Source organism: Euprymna scolopes, chromosome 41, assembly GCF_053919585.1.
Source record: "Euprymna scolopes isolate OS-2025 chromosome 41, ASM5391958v1, whole genome shotgun sequence".
Taxonomy (NCBI): Eukaryota; Metazoa; Mollusca; class Cephalopoda; order Sepiida; family Sepiolidae; genus Euprymna; species Euprymna scolopes.
This window is the reverse complement of record NC_136522.1, coordinates 69,720,538-69,746,136: the sequence shown is the minus strand read 5'-3', so window position 1 is coordinate 69,746,136 and position 25,599 is coordinate 69,720,538. Positions and strand designations below refer to the sequence as shown.

The 25,599-nt window shown below is 32.7% G+C and overlaps 1 protein-coding gene across 1 annotated transcript in view; it reads left to right on the top strand.

Annotated features, from left to right (window-relative positions):
• The first annotated feature begins 3,212 nt into the window (after window positions 1-3,212).
• The window catches only part of LOC145266606 (uncharacterized), a 155,045-nt gene continuing 132,658 nt past the window's right edge, over window positions 3,213-25,599 (top strand). Inside the window, exon 1 of the mRNA XM_080122500.1 lies at window positions 3,213-3,447. Coding sequence (XP_079978626.1) covers window positions 3,375-3,447 — 73 coding nt within the window. The 5' untranslated portion in view covers window positions 3,213-3,374. The remainder of the gene's footprint in view (window positions 3,448-25,599) is intronic.

Sequence of the window (25,599 nt, the reverse complement as noted above, 5' to 3'; positions counted from 1 at the left end):
AAGTTTCCAGAATCCGAGACTAGCGCTGAATTTATAACATCAGATGACGACTAGTGTTCCACTTTTTTCCGACCAGTCTCATCGGTCGTTTCCATTCTCTACATGCCCCACTCACCTTGTAATCGCGTTGGAAAAGTTCTGTGTAGTTGTGAGTTGATTTGTACATTTGTCATGGTGGTCGTGATACTGCATCGTGGGATCGGATTTGTCCATTTTTGCCCGATCGGGTCTTGGTCATCTTTTCCACATCTATCATCTCGTGTATGTCACCCGGGAATACGCTGGGAGTTGATTGAGGGAGTAGTTGTACAGGCAAATAATCTGTTGTATCCATGGTAGGTTGGATCTTCTGGAGGAAACGACGATTGTGTAGTGTGATCCTGCTGCTTTCATCCAACTGTGCTCGGTATTGTCTATTACCCATGGTCTCGACAACTCTCCCAGGAAGCTCGTTGTTTTCTCTCTCTAAGTTTACCAAATAATGTTTGTCATCATGTTGTCCTAATGCAATTACTATTCAAATTTCAGTAAAAATACATTGTATAACCTGAAACAACAACAATTACGATTAGAGATGCTTTGTTGCCTAAAAGGTGGATATTTTAAGCTGTTATCCTAATGCTGAATTTATAACACTGGATGATCCCTGGTGTTCCACTTTTTTCCGACCCATCTCAGTAGTTGTCCCTATTCTCTACAAAGGTGAGAACAGTAATCCAAAGAATACAAATAATACAAATTATCAATCCTCATCGAAACAAAATTTAGAAACATTGAATTACTTATTTTAAATAGAACTTTTTAAATTTTCGTTTTCGTACTTTATGCTATTGTATTTTTTATTTCAATAAATAAGTATATGTAATTTTTTTAATTTAAAAATTTTTTTTTTTATTACATTTTCACCCCAAACAAGGCACATTGCCACTTTGGTGTAGGGGGCTACTATCAGGTGCAGCAACTACTGGGGCACTATGTTGGGATTTGGGCAGCAAGATGTTGGTTCACGTTACACTTGAACTTCTGCATGTCAGTACAGTTAGGGAAGCAGAGACCTGGAATGGAATTCCAGAGTCTAGCGGTTCTGGGGAAGAAACTACTGGAGTAGAAAGATCTTTTACATCTAGGGATCTCTACTGTGTGGGGGTGGGATTTAGCTGCCTGTCGGGTTTGTCGAGGGTGTCTACGTCGTGGGGGCACAAGTGTCTGCAGTTCGTCAGAGCATTCACCATTAAAATACTTGTAGAACAGGCAGAGGGATGCAACGTTTCGTCGATGGGACAGAGGCTGAAGCTTAGATGCCAGTTCAGGGCCTATCAGATTGGCGACTCTCTTTTGAACCTTGTCTAGGAGCGAGAGACTAGCAGCAGATGCACCAGCCCAAATGTGACAATAATACTCCATACATGGGCGAATGGTGGCCTTATAGAGGTACAGGATACTTTCAGGTGTCAGTAGTTTTCTAGCACGGTAGAGAGAGCTTAATACAATAATAATGATGTGCAAGTCACGTAGGGGCGAGAAACACACCAGATGTCGATAGATTTTTCTTCTCTGCTCCTTCTTTCCTTGTGAACTGCTAACCTTTGGGATTCTATCTCTGCTCCTACTTTGTCCAACCGTACCAAAATACAGAAATTTAAATGTAATATGAACAAATATCTTGCTTCCCAATTCTTCACCCGGTTGTTGCCTCCCTATAAACCTGACTCCTATGACAGTAACCCTTTATGCTTCAGTAGCAATATACCATGTATGGAAGTGAACAAAAGTAAAAATAAATATGTAAAACAAAAAAGATACACACGAGAAGTGGTTGCACAATTGTGCTTATCTTGAACTTTTCAGCTTTAAAATTGTCTTCCGTTTTCCTGCTTTCCGGCTGAGTACAATATGTCTAACGTAAATAAGTTTTTGATGAGCCGTTCCATATAAGTTAACAAATCTACCGAATTTTCATTACTAATGATTACTGTATTTTCCAATTTCTACTGCACACTCTTTAACCCTTATCCTTGAGTAGCCTCTTGGCCTTGATAATGTGGTGATGCCTGTGTAAAAAAAAAAAAAAATCGCTGCCATTGAAGCAACTTCATCCCAACCAAATTTCTCATAGTTTTATAACAATTCCGTTCAATTAATAATCCAATGACTGAACAATACTGTAATAATTAGTTTATTATAAAACAAAAAAATCCGGCATTCAGCAAAAGCCACATTGTAGATGTCCCTAGATGCCAAAAAACCTTCTTCCCTCGAACGCCTGTGGAACTCTGTTCCGTCTGCCTGCTTCCCACCTGACTACAACTTGGATGTCTTCAAGTCCAACGTTAGCAAATTCCTAATGAACCGCTCCCTTAAATAAACACTTCATCAAATCTCCACACTAACGTACTGTACTTGCAATAACCCTTATCCCTGAGTAGCTTCTGGGCCTTGACAAGTGGTGACCACCGTGTAAAAAAAAAACAAAACTGTTAGACTTTGGAATTCTCTCCCTGTTTCCTCCAATACTTATGCACTTATGTTACTATGCTGAAATAACAACGCTATTATTTAGAAAGCCATTCTTCACATGGGGAGGGTATTTTGTAATTATTCTGTACTTTCATCTAACAATAAAAAAAAAAGATTGAATTTGATTTACAAATACCATTTTTAAAAAATAGCACAGTTCCATAAGTACATAAGCACCCATGTACGTCCAAGTGGCAATATGCGTTATTCGGGGTGTAAAAAAAATATATAAAAAAAGTAGAAAGTGGATCTTAGGTTTAATTTCGACAGCCTCATAACTCTCACTTCCCTGATTTTGTCCTTTAGTCCTCACATTCCATGAGCGATGTTTCTGAGAAAAGGGGAGAATTGCTGCTTTCTGGTCTGAATCTATTCCATTTAACACTTGTTGGTAAGATGTTGATCCTGAAGTATTTATTTATTTATTAGTTCTTTACATCAAGTGGTTTCATGCCTTGTCTGGAGCAATTTCAATTTACCTGAATATATATATATATATATATATCGTAATAAATATTAAGGTATTGTTTGATCATTAAATTATAAATTGAACAATAATTATAACTAACAGCCATGTTAAGAGCTGAAAACTTCAATATACCACAGTTTTATTAAATTGATATTTCATTGATGGAAGTGGCATAAAAACGCAGAGTAGGTGAGGGCGGGGGAGATAATTATCTCCCTTTGCTTGTGAACTCTCTACAAAAGAGTTCGAATAATTTACAACTTCCGGTCAGACCTTCCCGTCTGCCAAAGCAAATCTCGTTTTTATTATTATTTTTTGACTTGTTGATAAAAGCTGTGATTTCGCTGCAGTAGTTCGTTTTGGTGAGGACGACATCTTTTAGCAAAAGATGTCGCGTCGGGGGAGGATGATGATGCTATTGAATTTCTTCTTAGTTGCTGCTTGGGTCACAACTTCATCTGGTAAGTGGCTTTAATCTGTTAAATTCTTCACGGAACCATCTTTTGTTCTTTTGTAGAGCAGTAGCACCTCTTATTTTGTTTCGAACATTTTGTTTTGTTTTTTTTAAGAATGCAAAAATACTAAATTATAAAACATGACTTATTTTTTTTTTTGTTTATTTATTTTTTGCTGACGTTTTAATTTTAAAATTGTTTTTGGAACCATCGTCCGTCCTTTTGTAGAGCAGTGGCACCTATTTTTGTTTCGAACATTTTGTTTTGGTTTTTAAGAATATGAAAACAATGCAATTGCAACAATACATTACTTATTTTTATTTTTTGCTTTCGTTGTAATTAAAATTTTCTTCGGCAAATATCATATAATCATATTCAAATAATATAAAATTTTAAGAGCACATAAAAAAAGACAGCACTCATGTTCTGCTGAAACAATGTTATTATTTCGAAAGCCATTCTTAAAATGGAGAGAAGGGCGATTTGTAAATGATTCCATACTTTCATCTAACAAAACAAAAAAAAAATAGTAATATCGTAAAACTTTAATTTAATTTGAAAATATTTTTAAAAAAATAGCACGATAACATAAGCACTAAAAAATCAGGTACTCGAGCAGAAATACGGACCGTTCTGAAATAATGTCATTTAGAAACCCATTTTTAACATGGACAAGTGGAGGGAGGGCGTTTTGTTAACTATTCTGTACTTTCATCTGTTTTGAATCCTGCACTTCACTTTTTTTCTTTTTTTTTTTTATTCTCGGTTAGTTGAGGAGAAATCCTCCATGATTGAGACTATTTTTGTTCTTATCCAGAATGCTCCTATTTGGGGGAGCTGGATTTTCCCCACATTAAAAACCAACCTTGTGTCTAACTCTGCCCTCGTCGGGAGGCAAGTCAATAGGAACAATCAAATAAACTAAGGATACTGTAAAACTTAAATTAAACTTGAAAATCCTATTAAAAAAAAAATAACCATGGTCCGTATTCTACAGAAGTACCACACACACACACACACACACACACACACACACACACACACACACACACACACACACACATATATATATATTATTAAGGGACTTCTACAGAATTTGAACCATTTTTCTTTATTTAATAAATTCTATTTATTGATTTATTTTCACCTTACTTTTAGGTTTAATTCGGCAAAAGTCGTTTTGGTTCAATTCAAATTCAGTTGAAGCACACACACTAATATATATATATATATATATATATATATATATGGAATTAGACCTGGAGTCTAAAGAGCAGAGTTTAATGTATTAATACTTTTAAAAGAAAACAGTGCCCGTTATACTGTAGATATATAATAAGCTCAATAGGTATATATATCCTAGAGCTATTTTAATATTGAGTAAAATGATTCATAATTGTGAATTAAAAATCAGTTTCAAAAGGAAAAAACAAACAAAATCAACTCGATTGTACGATCGTTTCGGAAACGATGTTTATTTTATTTAAATTGACAATAATTTGACAAAGTTTTGTCCTTTAAAACTCTCTCTCTCTATCTATCTATCTATCTATATATATATATATATATATATATATATATATAATCTCTTCAATGAAGTTATTTTTTTAAGAATTTCCACATATTTATTTAAGCTCAATAAAAATAGAATTTGCACTTTCATAGCATATATATCGTTATAAAACAATTCCAATGCCACATTTATATTTACATATAACATTCATATTATTGATTGTATAGTACGTTTTACACGTGTTTCGTTGAATGGTAACCACATACATCGGCACATCATCACACCAATAATATGAATATTGTATAAATATATTTGGTTTTGGAATGATTACTAACGATATATATATATATATATATATATATAATGACGCTCGCCTGCGAAGTCAAAGGTGGTTTTGTTGACTCTGATCAAACCTTCCGACCAGCAGTGATTATCACTTCCTACACAGATGATTGCATAAGCATGAAACATTAGTGGCTGCAGGTATAAATATAGTTAATATTTATTTGGTGCTTAGGCGATATATATATATATATATTTTTTAATGGTATTTTCAAATTTTGCGATATCTTTTTATTATTAAATTGTTAGGTGAAAGTACAGAATAATTACAAAACGCTCTCCCCTCCCCATGTTAAGAATGGCTTTCTAAATAACGTTATTGTTTCAGTCCGGTACAATAAGTACATAAGTACCAATTAAATTTACAAATATTATAGATATGACACAACGACGATTTTTTTTTTATGGTCGTGTAGAATTCGAAATTGAAATTGAATTTGAAACCTTTAAGCTGTCAATTTTGTGTTACCGTGCTGAAATAACGTTATTATTTTTTTTTTTTTTAAAGCCATTCTTAACACGGAGAGTGTTTTTGTAACTATTCTGTACTTTAACCTAACAATTTAATACAAAAACAAAGATATAGTAAAACTTCAATTCAACTTGAAAATACTCTTAAAAAAAAAAAATAAATAAATAAAATAGAACGGTAAACAAAAGTGCTTAAGCATCATTTTATTTATTTTTCTTTTTTTGTGCTTGCGTACTTTTACCACCGCGCTATTTTTAAATAATTTTTTTCAGATTAAATTCTAGCTTCACGATATTTTTTTAAAAATAAATTGTTAGGTGGAAGCATAGAATAGTTACAAAATACCCTCTCCTCCCCGTGTTAAGAATGGCTTTCAAAATAATGTTATTTCAGCACGGTTGCAAAAGTGCACAAGTACCATTTAAAAAAAAAAAAAAATTATATTTTAATATAATTAAGATTTAAAAGGTAAATGGTTTAAATAAAATTGTGCGATCGCTTCGACGCTTCTCGTGTGTACATACACATCTCGCCTCTACGTGACTGACGCAGTGTTCTCCAAAACAAAAAGGCCACCATTCTACCAAATAACTGTTTTGATGCTCGCTACAGTGCTACATCTTTTGTCCTCTGTCAGGGAATAAGAAATCTTTCTAGCCTGAGGCTACTTTTATTTTTGTTCAAATCCAGAGTAGAGAGAGCACCCCTTACTTTTTTAGGAGGGACTGTAATTTTCTCACATTGAAAACTGACCTTTTGTCTAACTTTTACCCCCGTGGGGAGGCAAGTAAATGGGAGAACATGCACGCGAGAATTGGTTACGTAATTGTGGTTATATTGAACTTCTCAGCTTTAAGATCGTTAAAAATCGTAAAAAATGTCTTCTTTCCCTCTTTCTCTCTCACACACACATACATACAAACATACATACACACACAGTAATATATATATATATATATATATATATATACATACTCGATCAATTTAAGTGATTTTTGGAATATGACATCTTTGGTCCATGACGAGTACGTGCACGATGAAGATTTTTCGGTATTTTTTACGACCTAATCCAGCGTAGTATAACACCCCCAGCCTCCTCATGTTAAGAACGGCTTTCGAAATAAACACTCCCAACCTTGAAAGCCGTTTTTAACATGGGGAGGTTGGGATTTTTTATACTACGCTGGGTTAGGTCGTAAAAATTACCGATTTTTATGTTTTTATTTCTTTATTTAAATGTAATTCTAAGTAAGCAACATGTTCTTGTGACTACAAAACAATGACAATTTAATAAAATAACTCCAATCTCACAAAAAAACAAAAAAAAAAAAACTTAAAATTAAGGAAGAATCCGTGTGTTTTTATAATTATATTTTGATTCATGTTTTTTTTCCCTCTATTTTCTTATTTTTGAACGGTGAAAATGACTTTTAACGAGTGGATGGAGTAGTGATGTCATTGATTTAAAAAAACTTAAATCTATAAACAATCATTATTAAACTCACTAGGAGTTCTCAGTTTCACACAGGTCATCATTAGAGATAGCTCACGGACAACAATCTAGTGGTGTTCCCTGGAGTCTGGGTGACAACAAGTCTCCCCAGATTTCCACTACTCTCCATCTTTTTCGATAACCTTTGCAAATGAATTTGCGTTATTGTTACAGCCGTTTGCCATTGATTTCTTGTTGGCAATGATCATTGGCCTTCACTGGGATTTAGGGTGGAGTGGGATGCACTAAGCCTCCCCAAGGTCCCAGTTTTATTTATACTCGTCCAGTGGAGGTCTGGTTAGTGCTTTCTGTCCTCAGTCTTTCCATTCTTTTCTTCGTATTATTATCTCTATATCAATACGATAGCGTGTGTGTTATTTTCTGTCACGCTTACATCCGGGTCGTTTAATTGTTATGTAATTCTATTTCTTGTCATAAATAATTTTACCAAGAATTCTTCATAAGTTTTGGTTTCAGTTTCGACTATAGCTGATGGCATCTATTTTTTTTTTTTTTTTCTTAAATAAATATATCAAGAATGCTTCATAAGTTTTGGTTTCGGTTTTGATTATGGCTGAAGGAACTCGAGTTTTTTTTTGTTTTTTTTTTTTCTTTTCATAAGTTTTTATTTCAGTTTCCATTCAAGCTAATGCACCCAAGTCATATGGATTTTTTTTTTTTTTTAAATCACAACTTTATAACATATAAAAATCGATGGAACATTAACTTTATAATAATATATACGAAATCTGCAAGAATTAAAATATCATATTTTAGCGTACTTTACGACTGGGCTTTAATGGATGTTCGTGCTAGCTTAGATAAATACTTTTGCAGTTTTAACAAAAGCACTACAATAATATCAGAGCGTCTCCATTTACACTAAACATCTACAGAATGCCAACATCAATATATTGCATATAAATGAGTAGCAGTGTCAAAAATCGCCATTAAAAATACGTGATAAAACTTGAATAATTAGACTTACTGTCTTTTAAAGCTTATAACTACTTGAAAAATGTAATTTAAACCCTATTTATTTTTTTCAATAAAAGGAGCAAAGACCGAATTTTAAAATAATAACAGGTTTAATATGCAATATTTGTTTTTAGAAATTGGTTTTCTTTAAAAAAGATTTCAAGAAAATCAACGAATTTTAACTTACTTCGAATATAATAAACATATATAAATTCCACAAAATAACTTACCTATAAAAAATACTAAACAATGGGTACTTCCATTCTTCTTCATTGTTAAAATTTATCCATATTTATATCTTACTAGCAAAAGTACCCGTCGTTGACTGGGTTCAAAAAAAAAAGCCTACAGAAAATGGACTCTGATAGGTTATGAAAAGGAAGGGTTGTAAAGAGATAGCTTCGAATTTGGGGGTATCAAAACCAAAGCAAAATATGATGAAAGTAAAAATAAAATAGATAAACCCCATAATTTATTATACCATACCTGTTCACACTGAAACACTTATCACAATATTCTGTGGATCTGTATTAAAAAAACCTTGTTAAACTTTGTGACATATTTCCATTCTATGGAGGTCAGACGCAAACGAACACCTCATAATTTTATTATACCATATTTCTTCAAACTGAAACATAATTATCAAAGTATACTTACGCAGATAGATATGAAAAGTCTTTATTAAAGTTTGTGCCTATTTCCATTCTATGGAGGCCAGGTGCGAACGCAGACCCCACAATTTTATTATACCACCCCTATTTAAGTTAAAACATACTTATCAAAGTATTCTTATGTACATCTATATCAAACACTTGTAAACGTTTTTATTTAATTTTTAAATTTTCTTATTTCCATACTTTGTGGACCAGGCGCGAACGCAGACCCCACAATTTTAATGAACCACTGTTCTGCCAGATCAAACTTACCCATTCCTGTGTCTCGATATATGTGATCAGTTTTCTATAATAGTCAACCATATAGGAGCCTATTTGTGATCAGACACACACACACACACACACACACACATTCAGCTTTATATTCTAGATATTCAATGTACTTTTTAAATAAAATAATTTTTTAAGCAATGATTAAAAAATACCGTGACTTCAGTTTATCTCAAATGGAAAAAAAAGGGGGGACAACCGTCTCCCCTTTTTTAGAGTTGAGGACTATGGTGGCCTGTAAGCGCCAGAATTAATCTCATTTTCTATTTCTCACGTGTGTTTACTGTTAACAAAAGTTGGGCCATCGTACTTCAAAAATGACCACATTTCACTTATCAGTTTTTGCCGTTAAAAAAAAATACTCGACAAATTCTCCATTTTATTTTTATTCTCTTAAAGATGTACATGAGTTTTTGATTTAATACAGTTTATTTCTTTATGGAGTGATTTTTTTTTTTTTTTTTTAATCTAAGAATTGTTGTAGGTATTCAATCTTTTCAGCCTCCTTTTTTTGCCTCCTCAATTTGACGTTATTTTTTTTTAAATTGACGTGAACACTAGAATATTTCAATTAAAAGTCAAATATGAACAGGTAAAATTATGGAGGAATGAAAGGCGAATCAAATGAGGTATAAGTTGATTAAACAGTTACATTAAATTTAGCTTAAATTTGCAGTTTTTGAAAAAATTATAAGTGCGGACTTTCTTTTTGCCGGCACTGTATATATATATATATATATATATATATTATATAAAGTTCTGTACGATGTGAACAACGTAAAATTAGCCACGCGAAAGTCGTGCTTTTTTTTTCTTTTTTTTTTTTTTTGTGTGGCCAGATAGAAAATTGTAGCTTAAAACTCACACAAAAAAAAATGAGATTATGTTTGTTTTTTTTTTTTTTTTTTTTTTTTTTTTTTTTTCTTGATTACGTTTGAACATTCTGGAACAAAAAGCATACGATTATTTTAGAATTAGGGGGGGGGCATCTAGCCTTTTAGGGAAGTTAACCAAATTCTTGTACCACTTACTGACCCAAAATCGTAGAGACAAGGTAATCGCCTAAAAACAGGAGCCCCCCCCCCACAAAAAAAAAAATGTTTAGATTAACTTTTTCAGAACACTAAAATAGTCCAGAAATGGTATCATTTTTCGTTAAAGTTATATGAAACTGACCTGTGACGCAAAATATTCACACATGTAATCGCCCTAAAAAAGTAGAATCTCATGGATTTGTTTTACAGTAGACAGGGCTACGAAAAAGTGATAAAAAAACAAATGTAAAGCAAATAAATGTTATCAAACAAAATAAGTTGGTGTTTTTACTTATTTTAAAACGTTTATTCTGTTCCCAAAACAAGTGTTATCTTATTTTTTCCGCCTCAAACAAAGCATAGTTCCACTAGGTCATAAGGGGCTACCATTTGGGACCATATTTGCCAAAATACTACGTAGGGAGCTGGGCAGTAAGATGCCTGTTCACATTACACTTGAACTTCTGCATTTCAGCATAGTGTGGGAAGCAGGGGCATGGGAGAGAATTCCAAAGTCTAGAAGTTTGAGGGAATAAGCTATTTGAGTAGAACACTTTACGGCATCTATTGATCTCTACAGTGTAGGGGTGGGATTTTGCTGCTTGTTTGATTTGTCGGAGGTATTTACGTCAAGGAGGTATTAGTGCTTCGAGTTTACCATTAAAGTATTTGTAAAACAAGCACAGGGATGCAACATTTCGGCGATGCGACAGAGGTTGGAGTTTGGTTGACAGTGTGGAACCTATTAGGTTGGCGACTATTTTTTATACCCTATCTAGGAATAAGAGACTAGTGGCAGATGCACCAACCTAGATGTGGCAACAATACTCCATACAGGACACTTGTAGGTATGAGTAGCCTTCTAACACGGTAGAGAGAGCCCACTTCCCTCGCAGCAGCCTTGGTCATTACAATATATTTGTTCCAATTAATGTTGTCTGAATGTTAAGCCAAGGAGCACGAGGGAAGTACTTTCAGGCAGTGTATCATTAGCCATGGCAATCAGTGGTGGAGAAGGTTTCTTGTAATTATTAAAGGAAATAAGCTTAGTCATGGCGGTATTGAACATTACCATCCAGTTCCAGCCCATTCCACTACAGACTGGAAGTTAGCTGATAACGAGAAAAAAAATGGCTGCTATGTGACTCCTACATTTTTGAAGTCTCAATCATCAAAAAATTAAACAAAATATAACATTAGAAACACATCCAATGTTACTGTGACATTTATTGGGTGGGTTTCTAGCAGTATTTTGTTTTATTTTGGATTTTTAAGTCATTATAGAGACTTCAAATATGCAAGAGTAAAGTTGCAGTCATTTTTTTTTCTGGTTTTCGCGTAACGCTAGAAACTTGTCCTTTTTTTTTTTTTTTTTTTTTTTTTTTAACTGAATAAATGTTTTAAAGTAAATAAAAACCACTAAAAACTTTTCCAGATGGGGGTAGGAAAGTAATTTATCTTGCCTTTGATAACATTTATTTGTTATATTTTTTACCTCTTTTTCGTACCAATGTGCATTGTAAAACAAACCCTTCATTTTTTACTAGGTAGTAAGCCGAATGTGTGAAAATCATTTTTTTTTTTTTTTAAGTTAGAATTATGAAATTATCAGAGTAAAACTGTATTGTTAACTTTACGCATCCCACCTTCTCTTGACCAATTACTGCATTGGAATTTTATAAACAGGCAAAACTTATAGCCTGTTCACTTACAAGCAATGATTTATGCCAAACTTTTAGAGTAAATGTGGTATTTTGGTGACTATTTCCTATTAATCCTTAGTTGTGCCTCGAATAATTTTTATTTTTAAGTCATTATCAAGACTTCAAATATTTACGTGTCAATTTGCGTCCATTTTTCTTGTTCTCACCTAACGCAAGGCACTATTTGTTTTTCGAACTGAATAATTTTAAAGTGATTAAAACCACTAAAAACTTTTCCAGATAGGTAGAAGAGTAACTTATCTTGCATAAAACTTGTTATATATTTAAATTTTTGAAAACAATTTTTAATGTTTATTGTAAAACAAACCCCAATTTTTTTAAATCAAAACCAAAAGTCGATCTTATGTTTATTTTTGTGCTTTGAAATCAAATGGTAGCAATTCTAACAAAGAATTCCGTGTTTATTTATAATCTGGTTCTATTGAAGTATGATTGCTATTGAAATATAATCTTCAAATTGTTTTAAAACAATTTGGTTCAATTTAATGATAGACAATTATTTCGGTAACTTTTTTATCTATATATAAAAGTGACATTGTCTGTCTGCCTGAGAGATGGTCTCTACTAAACTCATGTTAATTTTTGATCTACAGACTTGAAACTTTATATATATATATATATATATATATATATATATATATATATATATATATAATGGAATTTGGACCTGTGGAACAAATTCGATTTGATCTATTAGCCAATTAAATAGCTGCTAAAGGGTCAAAATTGAAAACAAACATTAACATTGGCCTAGCATAAATCAATTATACCCCCTTTTTTTTCTGTGCATGCTCTGATTAAAAGTCAGTTTAAACAATGTTACTTTTTGCAGTTTTTTCGTATACGTATCGATTTAGGTCATAAACTAACGGACAAAGCTGGAAAGCCGGGTTTTGGTTTCGATTCTAGTTGATAACACATTTTTTTTTTTTTTCTTTTTGGCTTTTGAAATCACTATTATATATTGGGTACAATATAATAATCAATAGAGAATTGACTCTATAAAAATAAATGTGGAATCTGCATAAATTAATATCATATTAAAGTATATTTTACTACTAGGCAACTCTGGGCGGCATACTAGTGTTTTTTGTTTTTTTTTACATATATTATCTCTATATAAATAAAATGAACTCATTTTTTCCCGTCTGATTTTGACATTAATAGGATTAAAAATCAAGATATTTCATGCAAATATAATATGCACAAACGGCAGAACAATATCTGAGGTGTGTTATAGGCTTATTATTTCTCAAATTCCTCGATAATCTTAGATTTCTATACTTTTTCTGCTGAGAAGTCACGGCCAAAATCGGTTAAGATCAATGGAAGTGGTAAAATATTTTCTCTCTAATAAATTCCTCCTCCCCCTGCCACCACTTTACACCGTTTGGGGATCGTTCACAAGGAACAGTTGAGAAGAGAACACCGGTTTGGCTTCGTAGTTCTTTCATGTGAAGTTATTTAAACTCACTAAACTAAGCTGCAGTGCTCTGTGGCGTAGTGGTTAGCGTGCTGGACAATTCACATTATATTTTCACGTTCGCGCCGACCTACCGTAGTCATTTTTTTTTTTTTTCCTAAACAACTGGAATGGACTTTTCTTGGTGGCCGAACTGTTAACGTTGCAGATGTTTTTTTTGTTTTTTTTTCCACACTTTATTTTCCTACTTTTACTCATGACTCCGGGTTTGATCCTTCCTACTTACCTACCATAACATTTTTTAAAACTCCCCCCCGTCCCTGAAACAAGCACTCGGGCAACGCCGGGTACCCCCGCTAGTCAATAATATATATATCTGTAAAAGTGAAAGTGTCTGTCAATTTTCAATCTACAGACTCGAAATTTAAGGGTACTGAGATTTGGGAAAATCTTTGTAATCGGTTTTCGGCCAGAAATTTGGCTGTTAAGGGGTCAAAGTTCAACGATTTGACCTTTGACAACTCTACCAAACTCCTCCGCCAATGTGGGGGTCTAAACACTTGAAACTTTAGATATAGGTTCCTTGGACATGGATCTAACTTAATAACTTGATGTGAGCCCAAAACAATAAATGTTAAGGGGTCATAATAGGGGTCAAAGTTAAAAAAAAAAATTGACCGCTTTTTTGTTTTTTTTCTCAACATACACCTCCAAACACCCGGGCAACGCCGGGCTTATATAATTATTCATAATTAACTAGCAGGGATACCTGGCATTACTTGGGGCTGCAAAAAACAAATAGAAGAAATAAAGTTGCATTTAGACACACTAGTTATACTTTGGATATTAAGCACTTTTTTCATTTCTGAATTTTTGAGATTAGGATTGGTTATTCATAATGTTTGGATTCTTCAAACTACTGTTCTCATCTTGAGTGTTATTTCCCCAACGTTTCAATTGATGTAACCTTCGACCTTCTTCAGGTGTATCTTGTTGAACTCAGGAATGTTTCTATCAAACTTTGGAATTTGGACAGAATTTCGAACGGAACCCTTTATTTACTTTACGGTGGTAACTTGCTCTTTTTCCGTCAGCCATGACTGGATAGAAGTCCTAAACCATTGTATTTTTTAGCAACCCACCCTGAGAATTGAACCATCAACTTTCAGAATATCAAATGACATTCAAGATAACACTAGTCCGATGAATCCAAATAAGAATAAGCAGTTTTCGATTCCTATGTTCTGCTTCCATCCTGAGCAGTGCCGAATTATATAATATATTATATAAAATAGTATAACAAAATATATGGATGTTGTTTTTCCCCGGACAACATGGTGTCAGGTAGTCATTACATGTCAACACTTGGGACCCACCCGTTGTATGTAGATAGTCGCAAGGAAACAAAGATAAGGAAAGAATTTGACTTGTTTTATTTATTTTTAATTGAAACAGACATTTATTTACAGGTACTTTCAAAATAACACCTTGTCTCTTGTTCAAAAGTCTACTGATACACCAATGTGCTTAACAAAACTCTGCAGTGTTGGACACCTGGTACTCTGTCGTTGTCCGGCCATGTTTAGGATACATTTTTCCCTGCCGCTCTCGGGCTACATGTGTAACCTGTAGGGATGTACTGATTATCAAATTGGCTGATTACCGATTAATCGGTCATTGATAATCGGCCGATTAATATATTTTCTAATGCCGATTTATCAGCAAATTTAGTTGTCATGAATGATACTAATATTAATTATATTGGAAAGGAAGATAAATTAACTCCCTGTTTTGCTTGCCAGTAAAAATTTATTGAAAAGATATGCATCGCTAAACCATATTATCAAATGACTCGTTAACATGTAGACTTTTACAATTGCCCTGAATTCGAGGCAAATAGATGTAAGCATATGAAAATTTTTCTCCTTTCTCTTCCTCTCGAATTATCATTTTTTTTTACTTTAAATCATTTGTCAAAGAAAATTATTGCTTCATCTTTCGGTTTTCATGTTGAGGAATTTTGCAGTAAATTGTGACGATATGCGAACTAAACATAAAGTATTCTTCATCAGTCATACTCTTGTTCCTCATTTTTGGATTCTTGCTACCATTGCATATGTATTTTTAATGTTCTGGTTTAGATAATGTATATTTTATTGAGATAAATTGCTAATTAAATATCAGACATAAGTAATTTATAGATGTAAAAAATTAATTAAATATTAAAAACAACAACCTTCAACCATTATGGAAACCAGTTTCTGCTGGAAATATTTTTATGTCAATCCCAAGAATAAGAACACAGCTGCTTGCAAGTTATGTTAAATCATCACATCAAGGGGTACCAAACCAGCAAAAACTTTTACAATGACTAATATGTTAACGAATCTTAGAAAGGTTCGTCCAAAAGAAGCAAAAGTTGTAAATACGAAAAAGAAGCACGGTGAATATTCAGGGACAGACATTTCAGCAACAAATGGCAGAAACTAGGAGTCTCCAGTGAAACACCAAACTGTTATAGAATCAATATTGGCCAAAAAGAAAATTTGGGATATTAATGATCACAGGTCACAAGAGATTCATTATCTGATAAGAGAAATGATTGCTGTTGATATTAAACAATATTCTGCAACATCTGACATTGGATTTAATAGGCTTATTACAGAACTTTGTTCAAATTACAGCATTCCATCAAAAAATTACTTCACTGCAAAATTTTTTGATACATTTACAAAAGTAAAACAAAAATTTAGCTGTTTTTTTGCTGAACTTAGCAACAGTTCATGAACTTAGCAACAGTTCATGAACTACAGACATTTGGACAGCTAAAACAGATAATGCTCCTTTTCCGAGTTTGACAGGTTATTGGTTTTCAAATGACTTTGAACAGTGCAGAGCTGTGCAAGAGTTGGTTCCATTCTCTGGTGCAGTAATAAATGAAGAATTGCTCAATGTTCTGCATGAGTATAAAAGCTTCAATAAAATGTTCCATAAAGTCTTATGGGATTCAGAAACAAATATGGTTGCTGGTGTCAGAATGTGATTTAAAATAACTATCATACATTGTAACTCAGGCTGTGAAGACAACCATTACATCATTTAACAGAAATACAGTTTCTCACTTCAATCGCTTTCTATTAGCAAATTAACTGAAATACAGGATCAGTTTAATTTGGAAAAACAAACTCATTCAAGATATGACCACATGGTTGAATTCAACATTATATGCTGAAAATAAATTAAGAAAAACGAAAAGCTCTTGTAATGTGAACTGTTGATAAGATTCATACCATAACAACTTACCAATGGAGACTTGTTTAAAAACAATATCCAGTTACTGAGTTCATTTAAAGAAATCACCAAAGAAACAAGTTACAGAACATCAACTATATCAATGATAATACGTACAAATTTAGCTCTGAAGTTATTTTTGTCAAAAGCTGTCCAATCTAATTCTAGCATTTCTGATTTTAGTGGAATCCTTCTTACCATTGTTGAACAATTCAGGTTATCAATGGAAACAAGATTTTCATCTAAATGATAAAAACTTGTGTATGTCTACTTTTCTAGACCCATGATTCAAATAATTATTTTAAAAGATTGGCATAAAAAAACATTTAGAATTGGATTCTACATCGACTTTTCACTGATGATCAACAGTGTACACTACCCTGCAGAGAAGGAAGAAGCCCGAACATATGTAAATTACATGGCAACTTTGAAAGGAACTGATGGAAAAGTAACCAGTAAAAATGTCACAAAACATGCTTTCATCACTCCTAATATAAGAAGACAGTAGGAAGTAAAAGTAGAATTATTTTTAATTCGATTTCGGCTTTCATTTTTGAGGTGTGAAAAGTGAACATTGCATCATTTATAATAGAAAAGACGCACTGATGGACAATTTTTAAAGTATCATCAAATAAAACTGAAAAAAAAAGACAGTAAATATAAACATTCAATATAATTCTATACATAATGATTATTATGCCGATTTTTTTTTTTTTTTTTTTAACAATTCCAGCTGCAACTTACTTCATTATAAGTCGATAAAAATGCTGATATGTTCAATTTTGGTGGTGGAAACAAAGTACCAAATGTCATAAAACATATATTAATTTTAAAATAATATATCACAAAAACTCAGCTCTTTATACCATATACTGCTTACATCAAGAAAATGTAATAATTTTATGTAGTATTTTTAATTTTATTTATCATGGCGATGTAATTAGGTAAACGTACATGGTCAACATCGATTTAATTTGAATAAAAGTAAGAACTGCATGTTATTAACAATAGAGTTCTTTATACAATTGGTATTTCTTTGCGATTCTGTTGAATTATTATGGGTCACGTGGCAGTGATGGATTGATTTAAATTTAATAGGAAAGAGAAAAGTAAATAATCATAATAATAATAATAAAGCAAATTTATCGATTAATCGGCAAAGTGGCTGATTACTGATTACATACAGATTAATCGGTATGTAATCGGTAATCAGCCTAACCCTAACCCTAACCCTGTGAGTGACATGTCCTTTTCTGCTCTCTTGTGTCTCTTTAACACAACTCAAATATCTGCCTCTCTGAACATGTCGCGCCGCCGGCTTGGTCAGCAGCATACTACTGCTAACCCAGGGTCAGTGGCTGTTATAGTGGCTTTAAATATACCTGCTCTATCCAGGATATTAAGCACTTTAAGTTATGGTTTCCGTGCAACAAAATTTTAAAGAAAGATAGGATGCTGCATTTAAATGTATCTGCTTTTTCTCTAGGATATTGAGCACCTTTAAAATTAAAGAGGTTTTCAGAGCATTATGAAAAATAAGTACCCACCTCCCTTCAAGATATTGAGCACTATGAATTATTGCTCTCATGAAGTGCTTATTAAATTAAACTGTTAAAACCATTTTGGGGGCAGAACCTGCTCTGCGTATGATATTTACCACTGTATTATAGCATCCAGGCAACAGAAAAAAAAGAAAAAAAACAAAACAGACAAATTATTTATCCCGGGTGACACGGTGTTTAAACATATCTGCTCTATCTAGAATCCAGAACACTATTAAAACCATGTTAACTCGCGTTTGAGTTACTACCTGCTCTATCGAGAATATTGAGCATAGAGATCCAGTTTTGATTTTTTTTTTTTTTTTTTTTTTTTTTACAGAAACAAGTATAACAAATGGCTGTGTAACAAATTCATAATAAAATTTCGACTTATATACACTAAAAACTAAATTAGAATTTAATCTTGTTTATTTTTATTAAGAAAAATTTTTTTAATAGAAATCATTCCGAACAAGGCATAAAGCCATTTTATGTAAGCAGTTAAAAAAAAAAGTAAAAAACTAGTTAACAATAAGCATTCCGACCCAGAAAACAGCAATTCTTACCACTTTGTCAAAATCATTGTTCATGAAATGTGAGGACTAAAGGACTAAAATAAGGGAAGTGAGAATTACAAGGCTGACAAAAGTAATCCAAAGATCCACTTTCTATTATTATTATGACTAAGAATTGATTTTTTTTTTTTTTAACATTTTGTGCAAATCCCAAACACAATGGACAAGGCATTCCGGTTCAGTACAATTGAAAGTAAATATTGTTTATTTTGTGGATGCCGTTTAAATTAAAATGGTATTTAATAATCGGGACGATGGTGTCGGTCACTCAAAAAAAAAATGACATTTTTAAAAGGTCCAGTTCTGATTCCTGACCTTTCCAAAAGTACAACTGCTATAAATTAGTATCTTTTAATGTTGACCCCCCCCTCCCTTATTTTTTTTTTGTTTGAAATAAAACTGTCGGTTATTGTAAGTACATTAAAACCCAATGACAAAAATGGAAACAATTATTTTCCTTCAAAATGGACATTTACTTGATCAGCTGTAATTCAAATACATCCTTTCAGAATGCTGAATATCATCCCTAGTGCCTTTTAGGGATTCCAATTGCACTGCCTATGAAGTTGGTGCCTTTCTTTTTTTTTTTTTTCACTGAAGATGTAAGAAGAAATTGAACCCCTCATCGGTACACAAAAATAAGTAATATATATTTTTTTTTTAAATGAGGTGACTTTATTCCAAATATAAATTTCTGTAAAAAAAAAAAATAAATAAAAATAAAAACAGGGTGTCTCAGAAGTTGCACATCAACTCTGTTCCGTCTGCCTGCTTCCCACCGGACTACAACTTGGATGTATTCAAGTCAAATGTTAACAAATTCCTAATGAACCGCCCCCTTAAGTAAACACTTCATCAAATCTCCACACTAACGTAATGTACTTGCAATAACCCTTATCCCTGAGTGGCTTCCGGGCCTTGATAAGTGGTGATCACTGTGTAAAAAAAAAAAAAAAAAAAAAAAAAAAAAGTCAGAGATTCTCAACTGGGGGTAAATTTACTCCTAGGGGGTAAAAATTTATATAGTTAATGGTGTAAATAATTGAAATACCTTAAATTATTTAAAAAGTAATTATTTCTTTTCAGATTGTGTCATGTCTGTCCTGTCCTAAGAGGTCCAACCTCCTAAACTTTGCCTTCTCTGAGAAGAGATTAGTTTTTTGTTTAAAACGACATATAAAACAAAAAACAAAAAATCATTGACTCTATCTTAACAAGCACCCCAAAAAAATGATATAGTCTGGTGGGAGTTGGGGGTAAATAATTGATGTACCTGATAATTAAAAAATAATTATTGTGATACTAGTCTGGGTGCCCGGTGTTGCCCAGGTGTTTGGAGGTGTGTATTGAGCAAAAAAAAAAAAAGTTATAGAACCCGTACTGTGAAGGAGGAAAAGAAAGTGAAAAACAAAGTGACACATTAGCTGTTGCGTCCATCACCAAACCGGAAGTGACGTAGGTTTAAATTAAGGCTAGATAAGTGAAAGGAGGCGATGACTTTAGAAAATATCGTCAAAAAAAGCGACCCCCTCCCTGTAGAAAAGTACCCAGTTGAGTGAAGGAATTAATGTTTTCAGCCAATTTCTCGATATTTGTCATCCGAAGGGTTGAGCTTCAAAACGATACCCATCTCCTGAAAATCCGTTGCCTCTGTCGAAAGTTTTAGGCAGACATATAAACATACATACATACATACATTTAAACAGACAGGTGAGATTTATATTATAGACTAGTGGGGTAAACCGGCGTTGCCTGGGTGTTACGAGGTATGTGTGCTGTTAAATCAAAAAGAAACCGGGGGGGGGGGGTAAAAAAAGTTTTGGTAAGTTAGTAGGATCGAACCCGAAGCCCTGAGGCAAAGTTGGAAAATAAAACGTGAAAAAAAAACATGACGCGTTAACCGCTCGGCCAGCCAGAATGAGTTACTGAAAGATGTTTGAATTTATTTAAGAAGAGAATTGACAGGTGCCCGCACTTAATGACATCAAGTTAGTCGTAGAGTTAACATTTTGTGCGAGCGTTATGACGACGATGTAAGCATTTAATATTCAGCAGTTAACATTTTCTGCGGGACAGTTTTTAATGAGGTCAATAACCCGGTTTGTTTGTTTTTACCTAACTTCGGGGAAAACCAGCTCTCCCGTTTCTTAGGGGAGTGTCTCATCTCGAAATGAAAGCAACCGTCTGATATGACGACGGTAAGCCGACATTGACCAAACGTTACATCGCTTTCTAGAGACCACTGGGCGTGGGCTAGGGATTCGAATCGAGTTTTGCTTTTTTTATACTGAAAAACAAAAGCAACATGTGGCGATCCCAAAATGTTGAATATTTAACGTTTAAAAGTCGGACAAATAAAATAGACGGGCGACCCCCGTTCGTAACTCATAGATATTATGATTTCAACGTGATATAAAAAGTTTTAAAAATGAGCAATGGCCTCAAGAAGCCGCCGAAAAAAATCCTTTTGCGGACATACACAAAAAGCGAACATACATGCATACACACATTTTCGCTTTTATATATATAGACTAGCAGGGGTACCCGGCGTTGCCCGGGTGTTTGTAGGTGTGTGTGGTGTTAAATAAAAAAGAAACGGGGGGGGGGTAAAGTTGGTAGGATCGAACCCGAAGCCCTGAGGCGAAGTTTGAAAATAAAATCAACCAGCCAGAATGAGTTACTGAAAGATGTTTGAATTTATCAAAGTAAAAACCAAATTGACAAGTGCGCGCACGGAAGTCATCGAGCGTGACGACGACATCAATGACCAGGTTTGTTTTGTTATAAGCGAAGTAAAAAAAAAGAAAACAACGTTAAAACTTAAGCGGGAAAAAAACACAAAAAAAAACTAACGTAAGGCAAACGAACGATGAAAACAGAAAAACGAACACGTGAAAAATGGCTTAACTAAGCCTGGTTCGATATCAAAATTAAAAAAATCGGTGGGTACCCGGGTGTTTTTGGGTGTGTGGTCAGAGGTGGATAAGCGAAGTAAAAAAACCAAAAAAAAAAAACCAGAAAAACGAACGTTACGTGAAAAATGGCTTAAATAACACTGGTTCAATATTTAAATTTAAAAAATTGGAAAAAAAAAAGAAAAAGACATCTCACACCACGATTCGAACCAAAAACGTTTAGATAATGAACCAACGCGCTAATCAACTGACCTAACACGACGTACATGAAATTTGTTCAGTTTTTCAACTATTTAAAGTAAATCAGTTCATGACATCATCTGGCGCATGCGTAGAACCGCTCATCGTCACGAGAATACCGTTTTTGTTGAGTCCCCCTTCCCCCCGGTTGGAAATTGTCGATTTCAGGATGAAAAAAATAAACGTTTTTGGCCAATTTTTCGAGCAAAGGATGGGGCTTCGATATGATACTGAGTTTGTGAATTTTCGTCGTGTCTGTCGAAAGTTTTTAGCAGACACACAAACATACACACATTTTCGCTTTTATATATATAGAAGATGTCGTTTTAAACAAAAAACTAATCTCTTCTCATAGAAGGCAGAGTTTTAGCCCGTTAAAAACTGTTGACTTGGAATGAGTGCTTTATGCCAAATTGATGATTAAATATGGCTAAATTTTTGTCCATTTTTGCATTAAAATACTAATCCTTATTAACTAGGAGGGAGTAGGTAGGGTGCAAATGAAAGTTCAGACTTCGGGGTAATGCCACGTAGGTAAAGCTGATAAATGATAAAATTAACCGTGGAATTTCCATGGGCTTTTTTTTTTTTTTTTTTCAAGTTGAACTGACTCGAAGGAATAAATTGGTGATAACGATACGCACGTTACTATTAATTCTGTCCATGAAGACATTGACAATGAAAAAAAAAAGGGAAAAAATGGTATTTAACAGGAAAACATCACTTTACATTGCAATTATTGGTGATTCCTAAAAATAGTTTTTCAATTACCGTTTGAAGCAAATGTCTCGAACACTGATCTAGTATGTAAAATAGGAAATTGCACTTAATAAAACAAACAAAATAAGTAAATCATGGGTTACCTCCTCCTGGCAACACTATCACTTGAATAATGTAAATGACACAAGGATCACATTTTTGGTTGATTTAAGAAGAATGGGGGGAAAAAATGGTGCATTTTTAGAAATTTATGAAAATTTATTTTTTCGTTTTTTTTCTTTTTCTTTTTTCACCTTTCTCTCTTTTCCATTTTTTTTTACCTTCTGTTTTCTTTTTTTTTTTAATTTTCTTTTTTTTTTTAATTTTCTTTTTTTTTTTTAATTTTCTTTTTTTTTTTTAATTTTCTTTTTTTTTTAATTTTCTTTTTTTTTTAATTTTCTTTTTTTTTTCAATTTTCTTTTTTTTTTCAATTTTCTTTTTTTTTTCAATTTTCTTTTTTTTTTCAATTTTCTTTTTTTTTTCAATTTTCTTTTTTTTTTCAATTTTCTTTTTTTTTCTCAATTTTCTTTTTTTTTTCAATTTTCTTTTTTTTTTCAATTTTCTTTTTTTTTTCAATTTTCTTTTTTTTTTTCAATTTTCTTTTTTTTTTCAATGTTCTTTTTTTTTCAATTTTCTTTTTTTTTTCAATTTTCTTTTTTTTTTCAATTTTCTTTTTTTTTTTCAATTTTCTTTTTTTTTTTCAATTTTCTTTTTTTTTTCAATTTTCTTTTTTTTTCAATTTTCTTTTTTTTTTCAATTTTCTTTTTTTTTTCAATTTTCTTTTTTTTTTCAATTTTCTTTTTTTTTTCAATTTTCTTTTTTTTTTTCAATTTTCTTTTTTTTTTTCAATTTTCTTTTTTTTTTCAATTTTCTTTTTTTTTTCAATTTTCTTTTTTTTTCAATTTTCTTTTTTTTTTCAATTTTCTTTTTTTTTTCAATTTTCTTTTTTTTTTCAATTTTCTTTTTTTTTTCAATTTTCTTTTTTTTTCAATTTTCTTTTTTTTTTCAATTTTCTTTTTTTTTTCAATTTTCTTTTTTTTTTTCAATTTTCTTTTTTTTTTTCAATTTTCTTTTTTTTTCAATTTTCTTTTTTTTTTTTCAATTTTCTTTTTTTTTTTCAATTTTCTTTTTATTTTCAATTTTCTTTTTATTTTTCAATTTTCTTTTTTTTTCAATTTTCTTTTTTTTTTCAATTTTCTTTTTTTTTTCAATTTTCTTTTTTTTTTCAATTTTCTTTTTTTTTTCAATTTTCTTTTTTTTTTCAATTTTCTTTTTTTTTTCAATTTTCTTTTTTTTTTCAATTTTCTTTTTTTTTTCAATTTTCTTTTTTTTTCATTTTCTTTTTTTTTTTTCATTTTCAAACATCACGCCACTTCCTTGCAGCTGTATATTTTACTTTATAAACCTTAACTTAACACACTTATCAATTCCTCTCCCCTTGTGGCCAGGTGACTGACTTTTTTCCCCTTTCGTTTCCACCTTTGCACCAAGGCTTCGGGGTTCAATCCTACCTTCCTACTAAAACTTTTTTTTTTCTTTTACACCTACAAACACCCGGGCATGTTTTTTTTTTTTTTTTTTTAACACGCACACCTCCAAACACCCGGGCAACGCTGGGTACCCCCCAACCCCACTAGTCTATATATAAAAAGCAAAACGTCCGCGCGTGTTTTTGTATGTCCAGCAAAGACTTTTCTCATGGGGGGGAGTTACTATGTTTTACAACTTTTTATATACTCCCTAGATTATAATATCTATGATTTGCGAATGCATGTCTTATCTACATTTATTTACATCGACTTTTATTAAATTCATGCTATTCCTTCCCCTCGCGTGTTTTTTGGGCTTTTTCGTATAAAAGCGAAACTAGATCAAAAGCGAAAGCAGCTTCCCGGCCTTCCATGCCGGGACGTCCAGAAAGCAATCAGCTTTGATCAATGTGGGAGAAACCCCTTATATCACACAATTGCTATTCATTTGGACACTCCCTTTTTGTGTGGAGCTGGTTTTCCCCAACATCGTGGGGAAGCAAATAAATGAAACGGCGAAAAGCTGAACTGGCCTCCAGCCAACGTTTGTTTCTGCAAGTCAACTTTTTGATTGACATCACTAAATTTGAATGCTTTTCACTTCCTATGGCTTCGTAGCGTAGCTGTAAAAGTTCACGTTTTCTTTCAATTTCTTTTCCGCCTTCGGGTTCATCACAGGTTCAAGCCTCCTTCCCTATTAACACTATTTTTTTCTTTTACACATACAAACACCCGAGCAACGCTAGGTACCACAGCTAGTCTTATCTATATAATAGACAATATAAAAAAAACAAATATATAAAAGACAATATTCGGATGACTGTGTGCCATGGGGCGAGCTGCAGACTCGGAAACTGGTAATTGACTCGAGAAACGCAGGGATCACCCATATTGTCGCTGGCTTGGAAAATTATGCGTATATGGTTTGGTGTTAAATGACCGTTAATAAATGTCTTTTGTTTCAACTAAAAAAAAAAACAAAAAACGGTCAAATTTCTTTTCTTTGCACCTTTGCGACTGTCTCTGCATACAACGTGTTGGGCCTGAGTGAAAATTTAACGATCACCTTACAAATATATTTTATTTTATTTAAAACTCTAATATAGTTATGTATTTGCATACTGTTATTCTCATCTTCATAGTTATTGTTGTTTCGGCCAACTATTTCTCTGGTCTTCACGTAATTAACCGCGATGGGATAGGATTGCTGAGTTTTGTAACTGTATCCCCAGTAATTACTGCCTTCCATAGTTGTTATCTCGCCATGTTTTGGCCAATTAATCATCTGGCCTCCAGTCTGTACTAGAATGGGGTCAAAACTGGATGGTAACGTTCAACGCTGCCAAGACAAAGGTCGTTTCTTTTAATAATTACATGAAACTTTAC